At 47.0% G+C, this 19923-nt stretch overlaps 2 protein-coding genes and 1 long non-coding RNA gene across 4 annotated transcripts in view; 2 read left to right on the top strand and 1 right to left on the bottom strand.

Annotated features, from left to right (window-relative positions):
- The window catches only part of FAM193B (family with sequence similarity 193 member B), a 32271-nt gene extending 24731 nt beyond the window's left edge, over nt 1–7540 (bottom strand). The window contains exon 1 of one of the 2 annotated variants that reach the window (XM_079964256.1): nt 7317–7540. In XM_079964256.1, the coding sequence (XP_079820382.1) occupies nt 7317–7481 (165 nt within the window). In that variant the 5' untranslated portion in view covers nt 7482–7540. The remainder of the gene's footprint in view (nt 1–7316) is intronic. The other variant, XM_079964257.1, reaches the window with a different exon arrangement.
- Nucleotides 7541–8043: 503 nt separating this feature from the next.
- Nucleotides 8044–10854, top strand: LOC307210535. The gene is made up of 2 exons (XR_013836057.1): nt 8044–8109; nt 9741–10854. It is a non-coding gene; the product is annotated as an uncharacterized lncRNA (long non-coding RNA).
- Nucleotides 10855–17924: 7070 nt separating this feature from the next.
- ZFYVE28 (zinc finger FYVE-type containing 28) overlaps nt 17925–19923 on the top strand; it is a gene marked incomplete at its 5' end in the record, with an annotated part of 30008 nt that continues 28009 nt past the window's right edge. Inside the window, 2 exons of the mRNA XM_079965762.1 lie at nt 17925–17957; nt 18118–18396. Of these exons, the coding sequence (XP_079821888.1) occupies nt 17925–17957; nt 18118–18396 (312 nt within the window). The remainder of the gene's footprint in view (nt 17958–18117; nt 18397–19923) is intronic.

Genomic DNA, 19923 nt, shown 5'->3' with positions numbered 1-19923 from the left:
TCACCACAAATGCCTCCCTCATTCTCTTATAATGGCAACAGCACTGTGAGGTGCTGAAACTGAGTTCCGGTGAGTTCCAGATGAAAAAAAGCCCTGTAAACTACCAAGATATCCTTTTCTACTGAGTGGCAGGAAAGGCAGCTAACTATCCTCTTCCCTGAGCTGCAAACGGGGGACCTGGTGAGGGGATATTTTTCCACAGTCACATAAGTGGGTGGCTACACAAAGGTGACTGCTATGGGCAGGGCTTTTTTTCAGCCGGAACTCACCAGAACCAAATTCTGGCACTTCTTTGGTGCGTTCTGGCAACCTGTCACTGGAGGCTGAGTGCCAGAGGCTGTGGGCGGCACGGCACTCAGTGTTGAGTGATGGAGGCTGCAGGCAGCAAGGCGATTGGTGTGAGAAGTTCAACAACTTTTGATGGTATCTCCCTTTAAAAAAGCTCAACAAATTCTGGCACCTCTTTTTCCAGAAAAGAAAAAGCAGCCCTGGGGTCTTTCACTGTTTGCTCTGGCTTCCTGTGTCTTCTGCTACTTATGGAGAATAATAATAATAATAATAATAACATTTTTTTGTTATTTATACCCCACCCATCTGGCTGTGTTTCCCCAGCCACTCTGGGAAGTATCACAGTGGTTCCCAACAGAATATTAAAAACACAATAAAACTTCAAACATTAAAAACTTCCCTAAACAGGGCTGCCTTCAGATGCCTTCTAACAGTCAGATAGTTGTTGATTTCCTTGACATCTGATGGGAGGGCACTCCACAGAACAGGCACCACTACTGAGAAGGCGCTCTGCCTGGTTCCCTGTAACCTCACTTCTCGCAGTGAGGGAACTGTCAGAAGGCCCTCGGAGTCCAAGCTGAACGATGGGGGTGGAGACTCTCCTTCAGATATACTGGGCCAAGGCCATTTAGGGCTTTAAAGGTCAGCACCAACACTTTGAGAAGGATTGTATCTCAGTTGTAGAGCTTCTGTTTACATGCAGAAGGTCCCTGATTCAATCATTGACATTTCCAGGTGGGACTGGAAGTGTCTGCTGTCTGCAACCCTGAAGAACTGAGCCACTCAGTATGGACAATGGGACAATGGGCTGGGTGGGACAATGGTCTACTTCTGTATACAGCAGCTTCCTGAGCTCCTAGATATCCAATTGCAAGATCACCTAGAATCCTGTCAAAGCAGAACTGGAGCACCGGCAGCTTCCTAACACTAGGAAGGGAAGAGTAAGTGTGTTGCCTTCATGGCGTAACTTCTGCAAAACAAAATGTCACAATGTGAAGCCTTTGAACATTATGTGTACTTGCTCTTCTAGTGTTGGAGCCACTGGGTCTGTAATGCTAGAGAGCAGAAGGACACATCCAGCTCCCAGCATGTGACTTTGTGGTAGGCACAGCACTGTGGCGATCTTATGCAGTATGCTATGGCTAGCAAGCAGTTGGCCATTTGGGTGTTCACCAAGAGGCAGTTCATAGAATCACAGAATCATAGAGTTGGAAGAGACCACAAGGGCCATCGAGTCCAACCCCCTGCCAAGCAGGAAACACCATCAGAGCACTCCTGACATATGGTTGTCAAGCCTCTGCTTAAAGGCCTCCAAAGAAGGAGACTCCCTGTGCATCAGTTGCTAACTGCAAGACTGAATTAGTGTGACAGCTGCTGAAAAGAAACATACAAAAATAACTCCAGTTAATGCAACCCCGGATCATGGCCCTGGGTAACAAGACTGCACCTGGTACTTGAATCTGGGGAAAAGGAGGTTTGTTAAGTAGTTTTGTTAGTTCGCATTCTCAGACTCTGTCTGGCTACCCCAACCTCAAGATGGGCTGGACAGGATCTGGTTTGGTACAATGGGAAATGAAGCCAGGAGATGGATAAAGACAACTCCATAGTTTTCCAGAAATTGCCGTGAGCCTCTAGGTAGTCAACTGCTAATAAAAACCCGCAGCAAAAAGACAACATTAAACAATAGGTAAAGGTAAAGGTACCCCTGCCCGTACGGGCCAGTCTTGACAGACTCTGGGGTTGTGCGCCCATCTCACATAAGAGGCCAGGGGCCAGCGCTGTCCGGAGACACTTCCGGGTCACGTGGCCAGCGTGACATCGCTGCTCTGCACTTGGATTATTGTGGCAATCTTTCGTGGCATCATAGAATCTAACCGCTGACAGTTGTGGCTGAGAAGTGCAAAAAGTCAACATCAAAGGCAGGGAAGATCTTAATGCACTCTGTATAGTCAAGCTAAAGAAATCTGGCTGCTGTGCTAAGCAACACCAACTTATGGACAAGTATGTCAGCATGCCTGCCCACCCTTAAGTGTTTGTGGCAAGTCTAAATCTCACTTTGTGAACCCGAGGCGTTACTACTAGCAGTCTGCCTCGCAAACCTTGTACAATACTAGCTCTGGTGTGCTGCCTGGCAGCATCCCTGTCGCTTTTGCTTGGAGGACTAACTTTCTTTTTAATTACTTTAATTAGACTATTGTAAGTTAGCCTCCATGCAGCTCCCGAACAAGTGCTGTGAAGGTCAGCTCCACTAGTACATTCCTAATTGCTTAGAAATGAGTGGACAAGAGAAACTTGCCTCATTGTATTGAAGTGCGGCTGTTGGTTTAACTGCAGGCTCCAGGCTCTGGTGCCTTGAAAAGCTATATAAAAGGGAGATGATCACTAGGTACTGTTTTTCTTAGTGTGGTAGTGGAAGCAGATACACCTGTGGATTCTTCTTGCCACACTGCTTATTAAGGCATAGCAGATCTGTCCCATTTGGTGTATATGGCAACCATTGCCTTCCAGTTTGCTGCTGGCCAGTTTCCAGCTTGCTGCAGAAGCCTGCAAACTGTAAAGGAGAGTGTGTGCACGTGTACAGCTGCATACGCCCAATTCATATGCACATACTTGGAAGTTTTAGCTGAGCTGCAGGGACCAACAGAGAGAACAGAAAAGCTATCCTAAAATCTCCCTAGAGCTATCCTGAAAAGTTTACATGTAGCTAGTCGCACTGTCCCTTTTGCAGAACACTTGTAGCATCCTAAAGTAACAGGCTGCCTACGGTTTGTCTTCTCCAATTCCCCACATTTCTGCTTTGCTCCAAGCATTAGACTCTGATTAGATGAATAAGCACTTGTTAGAGTAAATGAAACAATGTAAAGTCGTTTAAACACCTGAAAGCACAAAATAAAAGCTAGATGATATTCCTAACAAAACCTGCAAGGATAATATCCAATTGGAACTATTTATTTAATGCTAGGAACAAAGGCTCTGTGATTCAGGCAGGGCAAGGACAGCATAGGCACAAATCTATGCTAATGCGCTCAGCACCTCAGCCTGCTCTTTCTGCAGCTTAGGTTAACCTGCAGTAGAGCTACACATACCAGAAAGCTCTTCTGGAGTTTCCATCAAGGTTTCCCATATCAGCTGATTGAAACTTCGTGGCTGGATATGTGAGATATAGTTAAGAAGCAGGAAATATGGAACTTTTGATTCAATGATCCTCTTCTCCCCAACCCATGTCTTAACTAGAGGCAAGTGGCTTTGTGGAACAGTAACTCCTCTCAGAATTCAGGTGTTGCTGCTTTTTGTTCATTTATCAACAATGCTTTCTGATTTATTTGCAATACATAGGTACTTCAGACACCAAATGCAACTAAAAGTGTCTTTTGGTCTTTGTTCGCAGACTACCTCTCCAAACTGGATTTGGAAGCCTGCTCTGTGCTTAAGTTTCCACTGCAGGTTTGCATCACACTTCATTACACTGGGACAGTAAGAGTAACAGCTCTGTCCAAGCCACTGTAGCAATTGCTCTTAAGCCAGCAACAAGCTGGTCTTTCCAGTTACTATTTTGTGTCCCAAATACCGGGAACATAGAAATCACATAATTAGGAAACTGATTACAGTGCATCATAATGGGTTTTAACTAATAGTTTTGTATTAACCTATACCTGGCTGTTCCAACACTAAGTCTTTTCCACTGGCTTCTACTTCTGTACTTATCTCCTGAAGATGCTCAAATATCCTCTGCGTGAAACGGTTGATCGTGGAAACCTTTTCTGCCTTGAAAGTCATAGCTAGCATTAGACCCTTGGAAGTATAGATAGCAGGGCTGCTTCGAGGTGCATCTTCCACAACTATGGAAGATGAGCAACTACACAGATGAGCAAGTTACTGAGTGTGGGGGAAGGGGTGGATTCAAGGGGTGGAGTGGCTGAGATGCTCAAGGACCAGATCCCAGTCCCCAGTCATGAACTTATTGTCCCTTACCCCAGCATCTTGGCCAGGGGAGCTGTTCTTCTATCTACAAAGTGAAAAGTGAGGCTAGGAAAGTCATGTTCTTTGTTTCAGTGTGACAGGTCCGTCTACCAAAGGAAACCAAGAAGCCGAGAGTGACTCCCTAGCATATTAGCACACCGTATCTTAGAGTTGTGTTTCCCAAACTTGGGTCCCTAGCTGATGTTGGACTATACCTCCAATCAGCCCTGACCACTGGTCCTGTTAGCTAGGGATGTTGGGAGTTGTAGTCCGACAACAGCTGGAGACCAAAGTTTGAGAAACACTGTCTCAAAGGCATGTGAGAGGAGTGCCATGAGGCAAGAAGTTATGCCCTGTGCATCTCATATGGCATGGATGTTGGCCATCCTTGGTATAGACAAGACAGACAAACAGCACTCCTCTCCCCACCCGGCAACTCTCAAAGCTGCTGTGCTGCACCCTGACTTGACCTATCTGTTGCACACTTATGTGCTAGTCTCTTAAACCCAGTTCTCCGTAGAGAATACGTGCTCTAATAAGAAGCAAGGGAAGCACTCCCAACCAATTCCCAACCCTGCTATAGCACATCATAGGCTACTGTGGTCTCATTTATGTGACATTTGTAATCCTCTCATCTCTGAATAATGAAGTTGGCATATTTGCGGGGAGGGGGCAGATCAATGCTTGAATTACAGGCAGTCTAGAGGGGCTCCAGTTCTCTTTATTTGATGCTAACCCCCTCAGCCAGTTTTTACAAAACTAAAAAGGGATTCAAAGTATGATGTAACAGACGAATTGGATGAATTTTGTTAAAACTGTAATGATATAATTTTATCAATTTAAGTTTAAAAACTGAGAGGGGGGAAAGGCTACACAGAGGCGTGGTGTTTAAAAGCAGGGAAAGTTGGGGGTGCGGGCTTATGACTTTCACTAGGGACCCTGTACCTTTTTGTCCAAAACTTGAGCACCGGGGCAGATGAGACACAAACTTTCATGGAGAGAAACTACCTCTTAATCATTCCCACTGCATGCAAAAGTCTAGGAGACACAATCGGACGAAAAACGTTGACTGCTCTCCTGCGACTGGTAACTTGCTTGCTTACTTGCTAGCAACTCTGTATGATGATAGTTTGGGATTCTTTTATCCTGGGCCAGACACATGCCAGTCTAGGTGCACTGTATCCTATTCAGGGACAAATTTGCCACTGTGCCCGCTTCACCCACCAAATGGCTCGTTAGCCAGGCTAAAAAACAGGTGTGCAAACAAGAAGAGCGCTCTCTCCCTGCCCCGCCCCCTGAAAAAGGCTGAAAATGCCTTGCCGACTGGCACAGTCTGTAGACAAGCCCCCACTTCCACATACTCTGTGTAACTCTGGCTGAGTCTCCTGCAGGTCTGCTGTCTGCCAACAGCAGCCTGGCTTCCCAGAAGGCTAATTCTACAATCCTTAGTTAACACAAAGCTGTCCTGAGGATTTGCCACCTCAGCGTACATGGCTAACAGTACAGAGATAGGAGCAGTATCCCCAGTGCCCATAAGGGTAGATGTTACCTATGCAGACTCAGGACCAAGAGACACACTGGAATGGATTTTGAACATCCTCCTCTGTCCATGCCAGGTTCTAGCTCTTTCCTTGGCTCAAACTGCATTCTGCTTGCAGCACAGCTCCTGTCCAATTGTCCCACAGTAACTCAGCAAAGCTCTGCAAATTCACCCAAATACCAACATCCAGCTGGAGAAACTCATTTCCTCTTGCAGGGCAGAGCATCACTTATGCAGTGACCTTCTGTGGTGTACACTGGTCAGTGCTGTCTGCCATTAGTCTCATGTGTTCTCTGTCCACACATCTGCCCTTACCCTTCCAAGGCAGCCTTCTTGCAAGAAACATTGGATGGTGGCCATTTGTTGATTCCTGCCTTGCAGGGGGTTGGACTAGATGACCCTCATGGTCCCTTTCAACTCTACAATTCTATGGTGCTAGTTCATCTGAGCAAGCAACAATAATTTCCTACTCTGATTTCTTATTTAGTAAAAATATAGACTGCACAAAGATTCAGTTGGCTGCCACCCCCTACCTACTGGGAAGGGATGCGTGCATATATCTGAAAACAGGCCCAGGCACAATCTGAAGGACAAGATACAGCATGGTCGCAGGCCCCACTCAATTTTCAGCCCCACAAGAGAAGCAAATGAAATGGAAATGCTCAAAATGCAAACAGAAGATAAAGGTGCATATGCTAAGTACTAGTTAGTATTTGGGGGAAGGCCTGTCTTTCTATATCTGAGGAAGATGCAACAAGAAGCCTGAAAAGATGCAGCAAGCACAGAATGTATGGGTGCTCCAGCACCAAAAGCTATAGAATTGGTGGTGCGTCCAACATATGGAATGGGGTAAAGGAGATGGGGACCTGGTCTAGCAGCCTTCTGCAGGCTAGGGTGGACTATAAATGCTCAACGACTGTTGCATGCAAGCAAAAAGGTGGCCACTGCACACCGAAGGGGTATCGGTAAGTAGTGCACATAAGGATTGTGGATGTGGGACTATTTGTGGTTGGACTAGAGTAGATTTGAGTGCTGAAGCAAGGGGGTGGGCAGAGGAAGAGAGGGCTTGACATGAACAGAGGTGGGGATCTGGGCCTGACGGGCGCTGGATGTGGGGGAAGCAGGTGGCTTCAGTGTAAGGGGGGGATAGGGAGAGAGCGAGTCGCACACACACCACACACACCCTAGGGTCATGATCTAGACAGCTTGGATTCAAGGTGGATCTTGAGGTGACTGCACGGCGCACACTGGGTGCCGCTGCTGGATGTCTGGTGGCACTCGTGCAATGTGCTGCGGGAGTCGCATCCAGGAGGGCGATCCCAGTCGGCGGGGGCGGGGAGTGGGGGGAGGCGAACGGGGGGCACCTCGGGAGGATGGATCGGGGCGATCCGCGTGCAGGCGGACGTGTGCGGTCGGGGTTTCTGGGTGAAGGGTGGATCGCGCGCCGCAAATGGATGCGGGGCGAGCGGTCTAAGGGCAGCAGAGGGGTGTGGATGCAGGGCGGGATATGGGCGCGCGCTCCCGGTACCTGTGAGGCTCTGCCCTGCTCCGCACTGCTCGCCGCCGCCGCCTCGGGAGTCTCTGGAAGGCCGGGCCCGGCGGGGGGCGCGGGCGGCTCTGGGGGGGCTGCTCCCCCCGCCCGCTCCCGCCGCGCCCCGGCCGCGCCCACCGCCTTGTTCCGCCTGCGAGTCATGCCCGTCCCGCGCCCCACGCTGCCGCGCTCTCGCCGCCGCCGCTAACGCCGCTGTTGCTCCCGCCGCCGCCGCTAACGCCGCCGCCGCCGCCGCTGCTGCTGCTTTCAGACAGGACAACAGCCAATATGGCGGCGCGGCCCGTCCGGCCCCTGCCCGCGGGGGGAAGCCTCCGCCGCCATCGCCGGAGCGGGCAGCGCCTGGGCAGCGCGCCCCCCAGCGGCTGGAGGAGGCGCCGTCCCTGGCAGAGAGCGCGTGTTCCCGGCTAGAGGCGCGGAGCTGGCGGAGGGGCCGAAGCGGGCCCGGTCTCTCCGGAGGCGGGAGCGGGTGGGTGGCGCGGGGCGGAGCCGGAGTCTGCAGCTCCGACGGGAGGCTAAGGTGGTCATTTGGGGTCACCGAGACCCATTTAAAGGGAATCATCAGGAACCCCTCCGTCGGAGCCCTCGGCGTTGTTCCACAGCATCTCCGACGAGCGCGGCGGTGCTGAAAACTTGAGCAATTCGCCTTTCTGCTCGCTGCAAGCCCTGTGCCGCCACCTATGTAGGCCCGTCTCTGCTTCTCGCGGCATTGCAGGGAGGGCACAAGGTGCAGATGTACCCCACTGCCCCGGGTGTGTCTGAGCCTTAGCAGGTAACCTTAACTGAATACGTCTACGCGGGGATGTTCAACAACTGACACCGGAGTGTTGTGGTGCTCCAACATAGAATGGGGAAATCTCTATATAATATATAAGTATCTTGTAAATTAACTTTTCATGCATCTGAAAATACCTATTGCCAATAATACAGTAGAATGGGTTTTTTTGGGGGGGGGGAATCATATACCTACTGCAGTATAAAATTAATGAGGGGCATCGTTATAGATCTAAAAGGTGTGTGAAGTTTCATTTTAACAGGAAATAAAAGAATATCTGGAAACGATCAAATTATATATTTAGAAATAACTCATTTTGCTAATTTTTCAAAAAAAATTAATGTTAGTTATCTAGCAGATTAGTTGGAATAATTATTCTTAACCCCAAAATTTGAAATTTGTATGCTGTGTGTTCTAAATGTGGTTACAACTGCAGTCCAAACTTGGGACTTCTGAATAAGCGGCAAAGCACTGGCCAATCGCAAGAGGAGTCTGTCACTTGCAGCCATGATCTGGTCCTGACATGCGGCATGGTAGCGTTAACCCCTTCAGGAAGCACCTAGGAGGGAGGGGTGTGTGGAATTGAGATTAAGGCTGGAATGGAGTTTTGAAAGTGTACAGTACTGGTAGCCCTAGTGGTGTGGAGTGGAAGTGCCGTTTGGGTAGCAAGTATCTACCCAATTGTATTTAAAACATGTACAGTTAAAAAACATAGGTGCCACTGATAACTCTGTTGCATAGCACTTGCTACGTAACTGAACCCTGGGCTATGTGATATCTCGACACCTGAAATTTACTAAGGGTTTGGCTGCCAGAGCTGACACTGGAAGGAACTGCATGCATCAGAGCAATAAAGGAGAATTGTAAATCATGCCTACAACATGTGAAGCAGCCCCAAGTGAACTCAAACTAGCGGCAGATGTTTACTAGGAAGAACAACAGCTCCATGTCACACTGATCTTTACAAAATAAAATCATTCTCCCAAAGCAGTGCTTCAGGTAACAGAGGTACAATTTAGAAGTATCATGAAACAGCAAAAGAGCAATGTTGTCTATTGGGTCTTACAAGATATATTGAGTGAAAGCAGAAAAGTGCTCACTAATGAGAAAATAGTTGCCTATAATGAAGTAGCAATCACCATCCTGAACAGCAGCTCAAAAAAAGAGAGTAAAAGCTAAAGTAATTTTTCCAGTGTAATAATAATAATGCAATATATATTAACAAGCTGAAAGAAAAGCAAGAGTCTGCCCAGAAAGAACTGCTGTATATTGTACTCTTGGAATTATGAACGGACTGGGAGGGCCATGTTTTCATGGGTGTGCTAGCCTTTTGGTATACAGCCGAGGGCACTGTCCCTTCACTTCTGGCAACATTAATACAACTTGCCTTACTAGCGTATCTTTCAGCCTTCATTAATTTTATGGACATTGGCCAAATGCAGACTGAAGTATTAGAGTCCTGTCCCTTCCATTTTGGGAAGCAGCTGGCTATTTTGAAATGTACTATTTCGTACAAAATGAGCAGAAATTAGCTATTTTGTACGAAAGGTATTTCAAAAGACATTTTTGGATCTACACATGCCTCCTAATGCCCAATTGATTTTATTTCAATATCTGCTTTTTGCCAGTGCCTTCAAATTCTTTCAGGCTATGTGATCATCACCAGCTTCTCTCTTCAGTGCTTCCTGCTAGCCCATCCATCCACCATCTCCTGAAAGAGCAACTCTAGGGGCTCATCCGCATGGGAATTTAATGTGGATTTGAAACTACATGTGCCTTGGTTTTGGGGTGTTGTCCACATGATGTTCTCCCCATTCAACTGACAGCCTGTGGTTCTTCAACACTAAACTTGGATTTTTATGATCAAGATGAAATCCAAAATGGGAGAGTAATTTCAATATAAAATTGTTTGTTTCCTGATTGTGAATGCACCTGGAGCACATTGGGTGGGTGGGCCTTTGACATGTTTCTCTGGTGCCATCTATTGCCACCATCCCCCCACGTCCATTTTGCTTCCATCAGCTGATAGGGAAGGATGCATGCTCCCAGTATCATTGTTTTCGAAATTTTAAAACAGCTGTTTTGCACAGAAGAGATCTTGCACAAAACAGCTGTATTAACAGCTGTATTAAAAATAAAATTTGCCCTTGCAGGTAGAGGAGGCGGTGAAGGAATAGGAGAGGAAAGGAAGCAGCAGCCTTTCATGTGAGTGACTCCTTGCTGGGTTTGGAGCAACAGAGGTCTTTAAAAAATATTTTTACAGTTTTGTGCAAACCTGGAATATTAGGAAACTTGTATTTCAAAAATACATCCCAGGAAGCACCAATATAGATTTTGAAAGTACTCCTGTGTGAACAAAGGCACACAAACCTGCACACAGAAACAGTGACCCAAATATGCAGGCATGTGTGGACATAGTCTGCTTCTTTTTGTTCTGAATATGATAACCAATTTGATAGAACAAGAGTTTTTCAGAGGCCCTAGTTTGAAAAATGTTTGTGCAGTGACTTGTCTCCAACTTCTCTGTAGCAATGCTTCCCAATAGACATCTGGACTTTCATAGCTTCTTTCCTCCAAACAAAAACAAAGCTTTTATTTTTTCATCCCTAAGTGTTTATCTGAAACTGTCCCATAATGATTACACCCCAGTCATATTACCAATTGGCTATATACCTATCACATTTCTCTGTAGTAACAACTACATGAAGACATCTTTAATGCTTCAGTAAAACAAATACATCCAACAGGCTGCCTTTAAACTCTTAGTTGCCATCACCTTGTGACAAGCTGTATCCTACCCAACTGTAGGATTCTTCCCGCACTCACAATTAGCTTAGGAGGGTACAGTAAGTGTCATTGACAATAGGAGTGACCACCAAGCAGATAAAGGCATAGAATCTTAGAGTTGGAAGAGACCCAAGGGTCATCTAGTCCAACCCCCTGCAGTGCAGGAATCTCAGCTAAAGCATCCGTGACAGATGATCATCCAATCTCTGCTTTAAAACTTCTAAGGAAGGAGAGTCCACCACCTCTCGTGTGAGTCTGTTCTACTGTCAAACAGCTCTTACTGTCAGAAAGTTTTTTCGAATGTTTAGTCAGAATCTCCTTTCTTGTAACTTGAAGCCGTTGCCTCAAGTTCTACCCTCCAAAGCACGAGAAAACAAGCATGCTCCCGCTTCCATATGACAGAACTTCAGATATTTGAAGATGGCTATCATATCTCCTCTAGGCTAAACATACCCAGCTACTTCAAGCGTTCCTCGTAAGACTTGGTTTCTAGATACTTGATCATCTTGGTTGCCCTCTTCTGCACACATTCCAGCTTGTTAACAGCCTTCTTAAATTGTGGTGCCCAGAACTGGACACAGTACTCCAGGTGTGGTTTGACCAAGGCAGAGTAGAGTAGTACTATTACTTCCCTTGATCTGACTAGACTTCTGTTGAGGCAGCCTAGAATAACATTATCTTTTTTTGATGCTGCATCACACTATTGTCATGTCTTAAGAGCTGCTTCAGGCTCCCTCTGCTGAATGAACAAAGCAAATATTTGTTGTTTTTAAAAGTGGTTGGTAGCTATTTTGAAAGGGGGGGATGTCAGTAAGCAAGGACAGGCCTACCCCTCTAGACATGTGAGGATAGTATCGCTGACCAGGATGACTGTAGATAATTGAAGATGCATCACAGCAGTTTCAGCTGGATGTCAAAGGTGGCAATAAGCAGAAATGTTGCAGGCATATTTTAACCACCAGAGGGCTTACCTTGCAGGAAATGGGAGAAGAGAGAGTGGCAGAACACCATAAGAACATAATAAAGTCATACCTCATGTTACATCTGCTTCATGTTGAGTTCTTTCAGGTTACGTCCCGCAGTGACCCGGAAGTACCGGAAAGGGTTACTTCCGGGTTCCGCTGCTCGCGCGTGCATAGATGCGCAGAAGCGGCGAATCACAACCCGCGCGTGCGCAGACGCGCCACTGCAGGTTGCATTCCTTTCATGTTGCGAATGGGCCTCTGGAATGGATCCCATTCGCAATCAGGGGTACCACTGTAGCCCTTCTGAATCAGACCAAAGGCCCATCTAGTCCATCTCAACCAGATGCCTCCGGGAAGCTTGTAAGCAGGACATGAGCACAACAGTCCTCTCCCACTTGTTCTCTCCAGCAGCTGGCATTCAGAGACCTGCTGCCTCTGACAATGGAGGTAGAACATAGCCCTCATGCCTAGTAGCAATGAGAGATTGAAGTCTGTTGTGTTACCTTGCTGTAGCGCATGTCGTTTATCCACAAGCAGGGATGTGGATCTTCTAGAAAACGTTGCATCAGTAAAATTTTCGTGAAAGTTCTCTGCTGCCTTAAATTGATAAGGGATCTGAACTACTATATATTTATTTCACACTTTAAAATAATGATAATAATTGTATGCCACATTTGTACACTGTATGGATTGGATTTTTTTTCCAGTACCCAAGTTTTTACTGAAATAATTGAATAGGAAATAAAATCAATAAAGCACACTACATGTTGTTTCAATGATATATTCAAACGGATTTAAAGTGTTGGTTGGATTTTCATTGGAGCACTTGGAAAATCATTAGATTTTTTTTCTTTATTGAAAAATAAAAAGTACAAAATTACAAGTGCACAGAGCACAGGTAAGACACAAAAAAGAAGAAATAAGCAATAGTACCCATGAAGAAAACAACAACAAAGATATTGTGTTCATTACAAAAAAAGGGGGGACTTGTTATTGTAGTTAAGCAGATCATTGTAAGAATCGCTAACGTCATATATTTCCTTTATATTATTTAGATTTTGAGGGGGGAAATGAAGGCACTGAAAACTCTGCAGCCAGCTTTGAAAACTTTGATTAGTACTACAGTGGTACCCCAAGTTACAAACGCCTCAGGTTACAAACTCCACTAACCTGGAAGAGTTACCTCGAGTTGAGAACTTTGCCCCAGGATGAGAACGGAAATCGTGTGCCAGTTGCGCAGCGGCAACAGGGGCTCCATTAGCAAAAGCACATCTCTAGTTAAGAACAGTTTCAGGTTAAGAACGGACCTCCAGAACTAACTAAGTTCATAACTAGAGTTACCACTGTATATACATTGCAGTTGTTTACTCATCGTGAGATCAATCCAAGGGAGGTTGTGGTTGAGTCCAAGGGAGAGCAATAGCCACATCCGGAACCCTTCTTGCTGGCCAGCTGTGGCCAGAGCGGGAGGGTGATCCTTTTCCTTCTCCTCCCTGGCCTTATGTTGAATCCAGTGGGAGAGAAATTACTGTGCCAGCCTCAGGGCTTCTGTTGTTTCTGGCCCTCCCTGGAGGTGTGAGACAATGGTGGCTGGTGCCCACTGAGACTGGTAGGGCAGAAGGCCAACAGCAGGTGGAGCCCGAGTCAATGTCAGGCAGAGCCAACTAATTCCGGTTTTGTCCCCCTTCTTCCCCTCAGATGAGATCTACAAGGGAAACACTGAGACTAAGGAGGAGGAAGCTGATAAGGCAGTGCTACACCCTGTATTGGTTATAAGTAACAAAGGCAGGTGGGTGGAGGCTGATTGAAGGGAGGCCGAGGTTGGTGGGACTGTCTGAATGGAGCAGCCTCCACTGGGGTGGGAGCAACAAGGATGCTGGAGATCTTCCAGATCCATAGCCAGATCCACACACACATCACGGGTGGAACATCAACAGCAGGATGTCACTGCCTACAGCTTAAATGGACAACCTTGAAATTATTTACTTGTGAAAATATTTGTTTGTTTTTAAAAAATTCAAAAAGCTTTGTATGGTTTTGTTAATATTCTATTGGGTGGCTGGGGAAACCCAGCCAGATGGATGGGGTATAAATAAGTTGCTGTTTACCTCCACCTTTTGAAGGAAGGAATGGGTGAAAAATCTAAATAAAAACAACAACAAAATTATGAGTGCTGCCCCACAGGCAGCCGCCTTCTTCAACAGGGGAGCAGCACATGGTAACATTGAATAGCCTTTAACCTGCCTGGGGAGTGCTTGGCCCATTACTAATGAATTTTATGAAAATTCATTTCTAAAAATGGAAAACTTTCCAAACCTCCATCACCATGCACAAATGATTAAAGAATTCCTGCCCTGAGTAGCTGTTTCTTATGGATGGTTCATAACCATGTGATAAGCTTCTGGAGATGATTCTTTGCTCATCTTAGATGCATCTAGAGACACAGGCTGATTTAAATACTATGCTTTTTATAAAACTGCAATAAGAGAAATACAGGTAATCATGCTCAAAGCATATATATGTGTGTGTACTCATATTTTTTAGTTAACAATATTGAAACTGAAAACAAAAGTACTATCCAGTCTAGTAATGTTTACATAAACCTCTAAAATGGTGAATTGCAACCTCCTTATCAATAATATTTTACCAGTTACAGCAGCTGCTCACCTCCTGACACCATTCCTTGGGTTATTTTAAATTGGTAGTGAGAAACCTCTGGTCCACCAGGCCTCCCACTTTGGCCTACAGCATAGTTTAGGCTAAACCACACACACCTGTGCATCATCTAACCTCACTAAACCTGCAGAGCAAATCTGAAAAGGAAGGACCAGCAGTGCACTCTTAAATGTGCTCCCAAATCTTCCTTTCCAGCTGCTGTTACAATTGCAGAGAAAGAGAAATGTGCCAAATTACGGTACTGCACACTTCCTATTCTTCTTTCAAAGGTGTGGTTTGTTCAAAGGAAGATTCTGCTTTTGCAGTCAAACTTAAATTCAAACTGGGCTGGCTAGGAAGGATCGGGAGCATGCTTCAGAATGCGCTCCCATTCTTCCTTTGAAACCACATCGCCTGTTTTAAATTGAGCCAGGATTTTGATAACTGACACCTGCAATTAAGGGGTGGGGCAAGTCAACCCAGACTCCTGTCACGTTTCAATGGTGTTCAAAGTTGATCAATTAACCACATTCCTTTAAAAGAATAGCTGCAGCCCAATGGAATGATGTGCACTGATAGAACATAATGGGACTTAAAAGCCGTTGGAGGGTGGGATTAGTAGAGAAAAGATACTTCCAAGATCCTATCAGGAAGCTGAAACCAGCTACTAGAGAACTAATTCCTGCTTCCCTGCACAGCTATTGAGTTGTATTTCTGGACAAGTACAAGTACCTGTGTCACCATTTCCCATAAACCACGCTGACTTCCTGTCAAGCACACCCTCAGGATATGAGAAGCAGAGACAAGTATTGCTTTCCTTGGAATTCAGCTTCTAGCCAAAAGAACCACACACATCCACAGTGTGCTGGACACGTGCTGGTATTTTATTGTTATTTATATCCCACTCCCCCCCCCCCCGGAAAAACGCAGCGATGTTGGGGGTGGGGGTTACTGTAGCTCTGCCCCACCACCAGCTTTTCCTGCAGGAATCTAAATGAGCATGAATTGAAACTAGTTTCGGTAGACTTCTCATTTTCACAGCAGAGATGATACCCAATATATTAATTTTCTCCATTTTAAACCCACTCCCCCTTGATGTGCCCAATAGAGGGGACAAACAATGTTTATGGCCAGCTTTTATCTCACAGGCCTTTTCCTCCAGCTGGTGCTCAATGAGCTGGGGTTTTTGCTTGTAGCACCTTACCATCTTAGATACCATGGCAAGCAAGCAGGATCATCTTAATACCAAACTACTCTGGATATACTTAATGGAATTGTGGTATTCAAATATCTTACATAAAAATATCAAGTGACATCTTCAGTAACATTCATACTTGCGCTGTGCCATCAATGCATTGTAGATCCAGCCTCTGGTCATGGAGGGCAGGAACCCCTCAAGAGCAGCTGTCTGGCAATTTATATAGGAAGTGAAAGTGGTGAGGTTTATAACACCACACAGTAGTGGCAGCAGCTCTTCCTTCCACCTGTCTTATCTGCAAAACATCCAATTGGTCAATAAACTCCCATTGCCAGCAAAGCCCCCAGAGCAGAACTTGCGTAACTACTTCAGGAAATGCTACATAATTACCTATGGGACAGTGAATACAGGTAAAGAGAAAAATCTGTTTTAGTGTTTAATAGCAGCAGGTAGTTTGAAACCACGTAACCCTAACTGGCATTGTTCAAATACGTATTTTATAGCTGCTTTCCACACCAAAAGCCATAATTCCATGTATAATTTTCTCTCTCTCTCTGTATATGTATATATCTTCCTATATGGTATACATAAAAATGTAATGCTGTCATCACTATCAGCCCTCTTTGGAAGATTTGTTGTGCCACATCACAATCCTGGAATTGCATGAAGTCAGGGGAGGGGAGGGAGAAAAGAGAAGACAGGTTTAAAAACAGGTTTTAAACATCAACAGAGGCTTGAATAAAGGAAACAGATAAAATGTGATAATAAACGATGGCTGAGGCATCAGGAGAGTATATTCATCTTAAAGATACAGTAACGACTCACTGAATTGGGGTGGGGAATCTTCTGCAATGTGTGTTTGTTAAATTGGTCTCTACTCTAGAGTCTGTTTTAAAGGCCGAGGCACAGCATGTGGATTAATAATACAGTGTTTTAGAAGATGCCTCACTCAGCACCCACCTGAATATCCACAGCTGGTCCCCATAGAGCTAGCATTAGGAGGCAAGCATTTACAGGGAAACATAAGCCCTGGCAAACCTGTAGGCTCTCCCTCCCGCCTGCATATCTTCCTCTGATGCTGGTATAAAGAGCCAACAAGGTATCAGATATCTAACCTCATCTGTTTCTGCCTTTTCACTAGCAGTCCTCTGTAAGAGAAGCTGAAATCCAACTGGGGCAGCTTTTCCTGTTGCTGCATCTCCAGTTAAGAAAGAAGGTACCGGTAACTGGGTGCAGTGGCGTAGCGTGGGTTGTCAGCACCCGGGGCAAGGCAAGTAATTTGTGCCCCCTAACCCATGGATTTGCGCCCCCTAACCCGTGGATTTGCGCCCCCTAACCCTAACCCCCAGATGTTGCGCCCGGTGCGGCCGGCCCCCCCTGCACCCCCCACGCTACGCCACTGAGTGGGTGTACTGTTCTTATATCAGGTTCCTATACATACAGTATTAAGAAACACACTTGTTTCTAGCTGGTTCCCTCTCATTTATATGGCAAATATTGGCAAAATGAAATGAAATGGTGACTTGTGTGTGTGCTCACATTCTCCTCTCTGTGTGTGTTTGAATGCCTGGTTGTTTATTCTGTGTTGATAAGGTTGTTGTAGCCATCATAAAGGATAATAAAGAAAGAACGAACAAAGGATCAGAAAGCTAGGAAATAACAAATCCTGTTTTTAAAACATACAACTGAAGTTTGAAGCTGGAATCAGACCTCAGGGCATGTTCTGAAGGGACAAGACGCAGTAAAGTGAAAACTCAGCAGGTCTAGATTGAGTCTGTCGGTGCCTGGATGGGAGCCCGCTTGGGAAAGCCCTCTGGAGTGGAGGAAAAAGCAGGACACAGAAAGATAGCAAACGAAATAATATATCGTGCCCCCCTTCCGAAATGGCGCCCCTAAGCCGGGCACATCGGCGCGCCCTCTCATATCTACCTACCCCAGGTGCCCCGCACCCGGCTGGAGTACCAGCCCTGCGAAACAGCACCCCTGAAAAGGCAGCCCCCCCACCCCGTGAGGGCGGACAGACAGAAAGCATTTTGGAGCTCGATCATCATCACAATATGCTCTCTTTTTCCAAACTCTTAGGGCCCTCTCCAGGGGTGCCAACTTGAATAAAATAGAGGGGGGCAAGCACACTATTTGAATGGCAATGCCCATAAACTTTGGGGTGGTCCGGCCCCCTCAAATATTTTATGGGGGGGTTGGCTCCTATGGCCCCCTCGGAAGGCGGAAAGTTATTCCCGGTAGAACCGACCCCCCTCCCCGCTCGCTCGCCCCCCACCCCTCGGAGACTAGTGCTGTTCCGCACGGAGCCGCTGGTGTCCTCCCGCTCTGCGAGGTGGGCGGAGACCCCACGCCGCCCCTTCGAGGCCGCCAATTCGCTCTCTCTCTCGCGCGCGCTAGGGGGCGTCGGCCTCGTCCGCCAAGCGAGCGCCGGAGCAGGGCGGGGATAAAAGCGTGCGGGTGCTCCCATGTCCCGCTCCGGGAGCCCGAAGCCCCGCCTCGACCCGCCCCGGGGAGGCGCCAAAGGGCAGCCCCAGGCGCAGGCGGCGGAGCGCAGACGGCTCAGGTGTGTCTGCTGGAGCCAGAGCGCTTTCTCCCACCGACGCCGCCGCCGCCGACGCGCACCGAGCTGGAGCCATGCTGCCCGCCGCAGTCCGCAGATGGCTGCATAGACCCAAGGTGAGGAGGGGGGCTCCGAGAAGGGGCTCTTTCCAGCCCGGGACGGGCTTCCCGACGGGCTCGCGCTCGGTTTCTTTCTCGCTGTCTCTGGGCTAGGCCCGGTGAGGGCTCCTTTTTCTCTTCTCGGCATGTTTCGGGGGGGGGGGGGAGCTTTTCGCGCCTCGGTCTTCGCTCCCCGCGTCCCGTCCGCGACCCACCTCGCTTTTCGCTCTAAGGCTCTGAAGGGAACCCTCCGTTTTAATTCGGACTTCTCGGGAGCTGCTTCTCTTTCGCGGCAGCGATCCTGATCACGCGGAGGCTGCCAAATCAGGGTCGAGGATTACAGCTGAGTTAGCCTCCCAACTTCTTAAAACGCCCCTCTCCCAGCTGCCTTCACAATCCGGGTGGTAAAAGGGTGTCAAGAATGAGCCCCCCCCCTTTCCATTGCGCGCTTGGGAGTGAAATGAGAGTTTCAATGCGTGGTAGTGATTTGCTGAGTATAGGAGCCTTTGATGTTGTAGCTCTTCGGGAATGACATAAGTGTACACAGGTGTGTCTTTGTGTACGCCTTTGTATTTGTTTCTTCATTCGTCTACCGCCACTTTGTCCTCTCGCCTGTTGGTAAACCTGGAGCCTTAAGACCTTAGAGGTGTGGAGACCTTGCTCCCTTCAGTGGTTGTTGCCTCTGGCAGTCAAGAGCTCTGTGGTGCGGGGTGGCTTCTTTCTCAACTTTCCTAGAATCCCAGTCTTGCAAGAGGGGATCCCCGATATCATCTAGTCCAACCCCTTCCCAAACAGGAAATCCAGTTCAATAGCATCCTTCATTCAGCCTCTGCTTAAACACCTCATTAGGAAAGCCCACCACCTTTTAAAGCAGCCTGTTCTGCTAGAGAACTGCTCATACCATCAAACACTTCTTCCTAATGTTTAGTTGAGAAATCCCCTTCCTTGTAACTTGAACCCATTGCTTTGGGTCTTCCCCGAACCAAGCAACAAATCAAATTTGCTCCACCTGTGTGTCAGCCCTTCAAATAATTCACCTTCTTCTGTACCGTAGATGGCATGCTGTTTCTAAGCTCCAGGGTAAGCATGTGGGTTTGTGATGTTCTACTTTTTTCCTGTCTGTCACCTTCTGTCAGTAGTGGCACTAGAAGATCCCCCACAGCAAAAAGCGTCGCTGTACTGGTTAGGTATGCTGTAAGGATTTCTTCTAGAGTTTTCATCCAGGTCCGTGACTACCATAATGGAGACATACATTTCATATGGGTAAAGAAAAGGGTTTGTGTGACAGATCAAGGTATGTATTGCTGAAAACACTCATCTCCTGCCTTTCTAACACGTTAAAAAGCTGCTCAAAACAGCCAGCAACAGGAGAGATTAAAGCCAAAACAGACCAATAAGCACAGTGGAAAACCAGCAGGTTTTAGGAGTCAGCCAAACCGTATGCTAAAATGAAAGTATTTTAGTCTCACTTTATTTTAGTCCATGGGGGAGGGGGCTTGTAGGCCAGACCTTGTGGCCAAACACAGCAGTCCCATACCACTTGTT

The sequence above is a fragment of the Podarcis cretensis genome, assembly GCF_951804945.1.
Source record: "Podarcis cretensis genome assembly, chromosome: 2".
Classification (NCBI taxonomy): Eukaryota; Metazoa; Chordata; class Lepidosauria; order Squamata; family Lacertidae; genus Podarcis; species Podarcis cretensis.
This window is presented reverse-complemented; position numbering and strand designations above follow the sequence as displayed.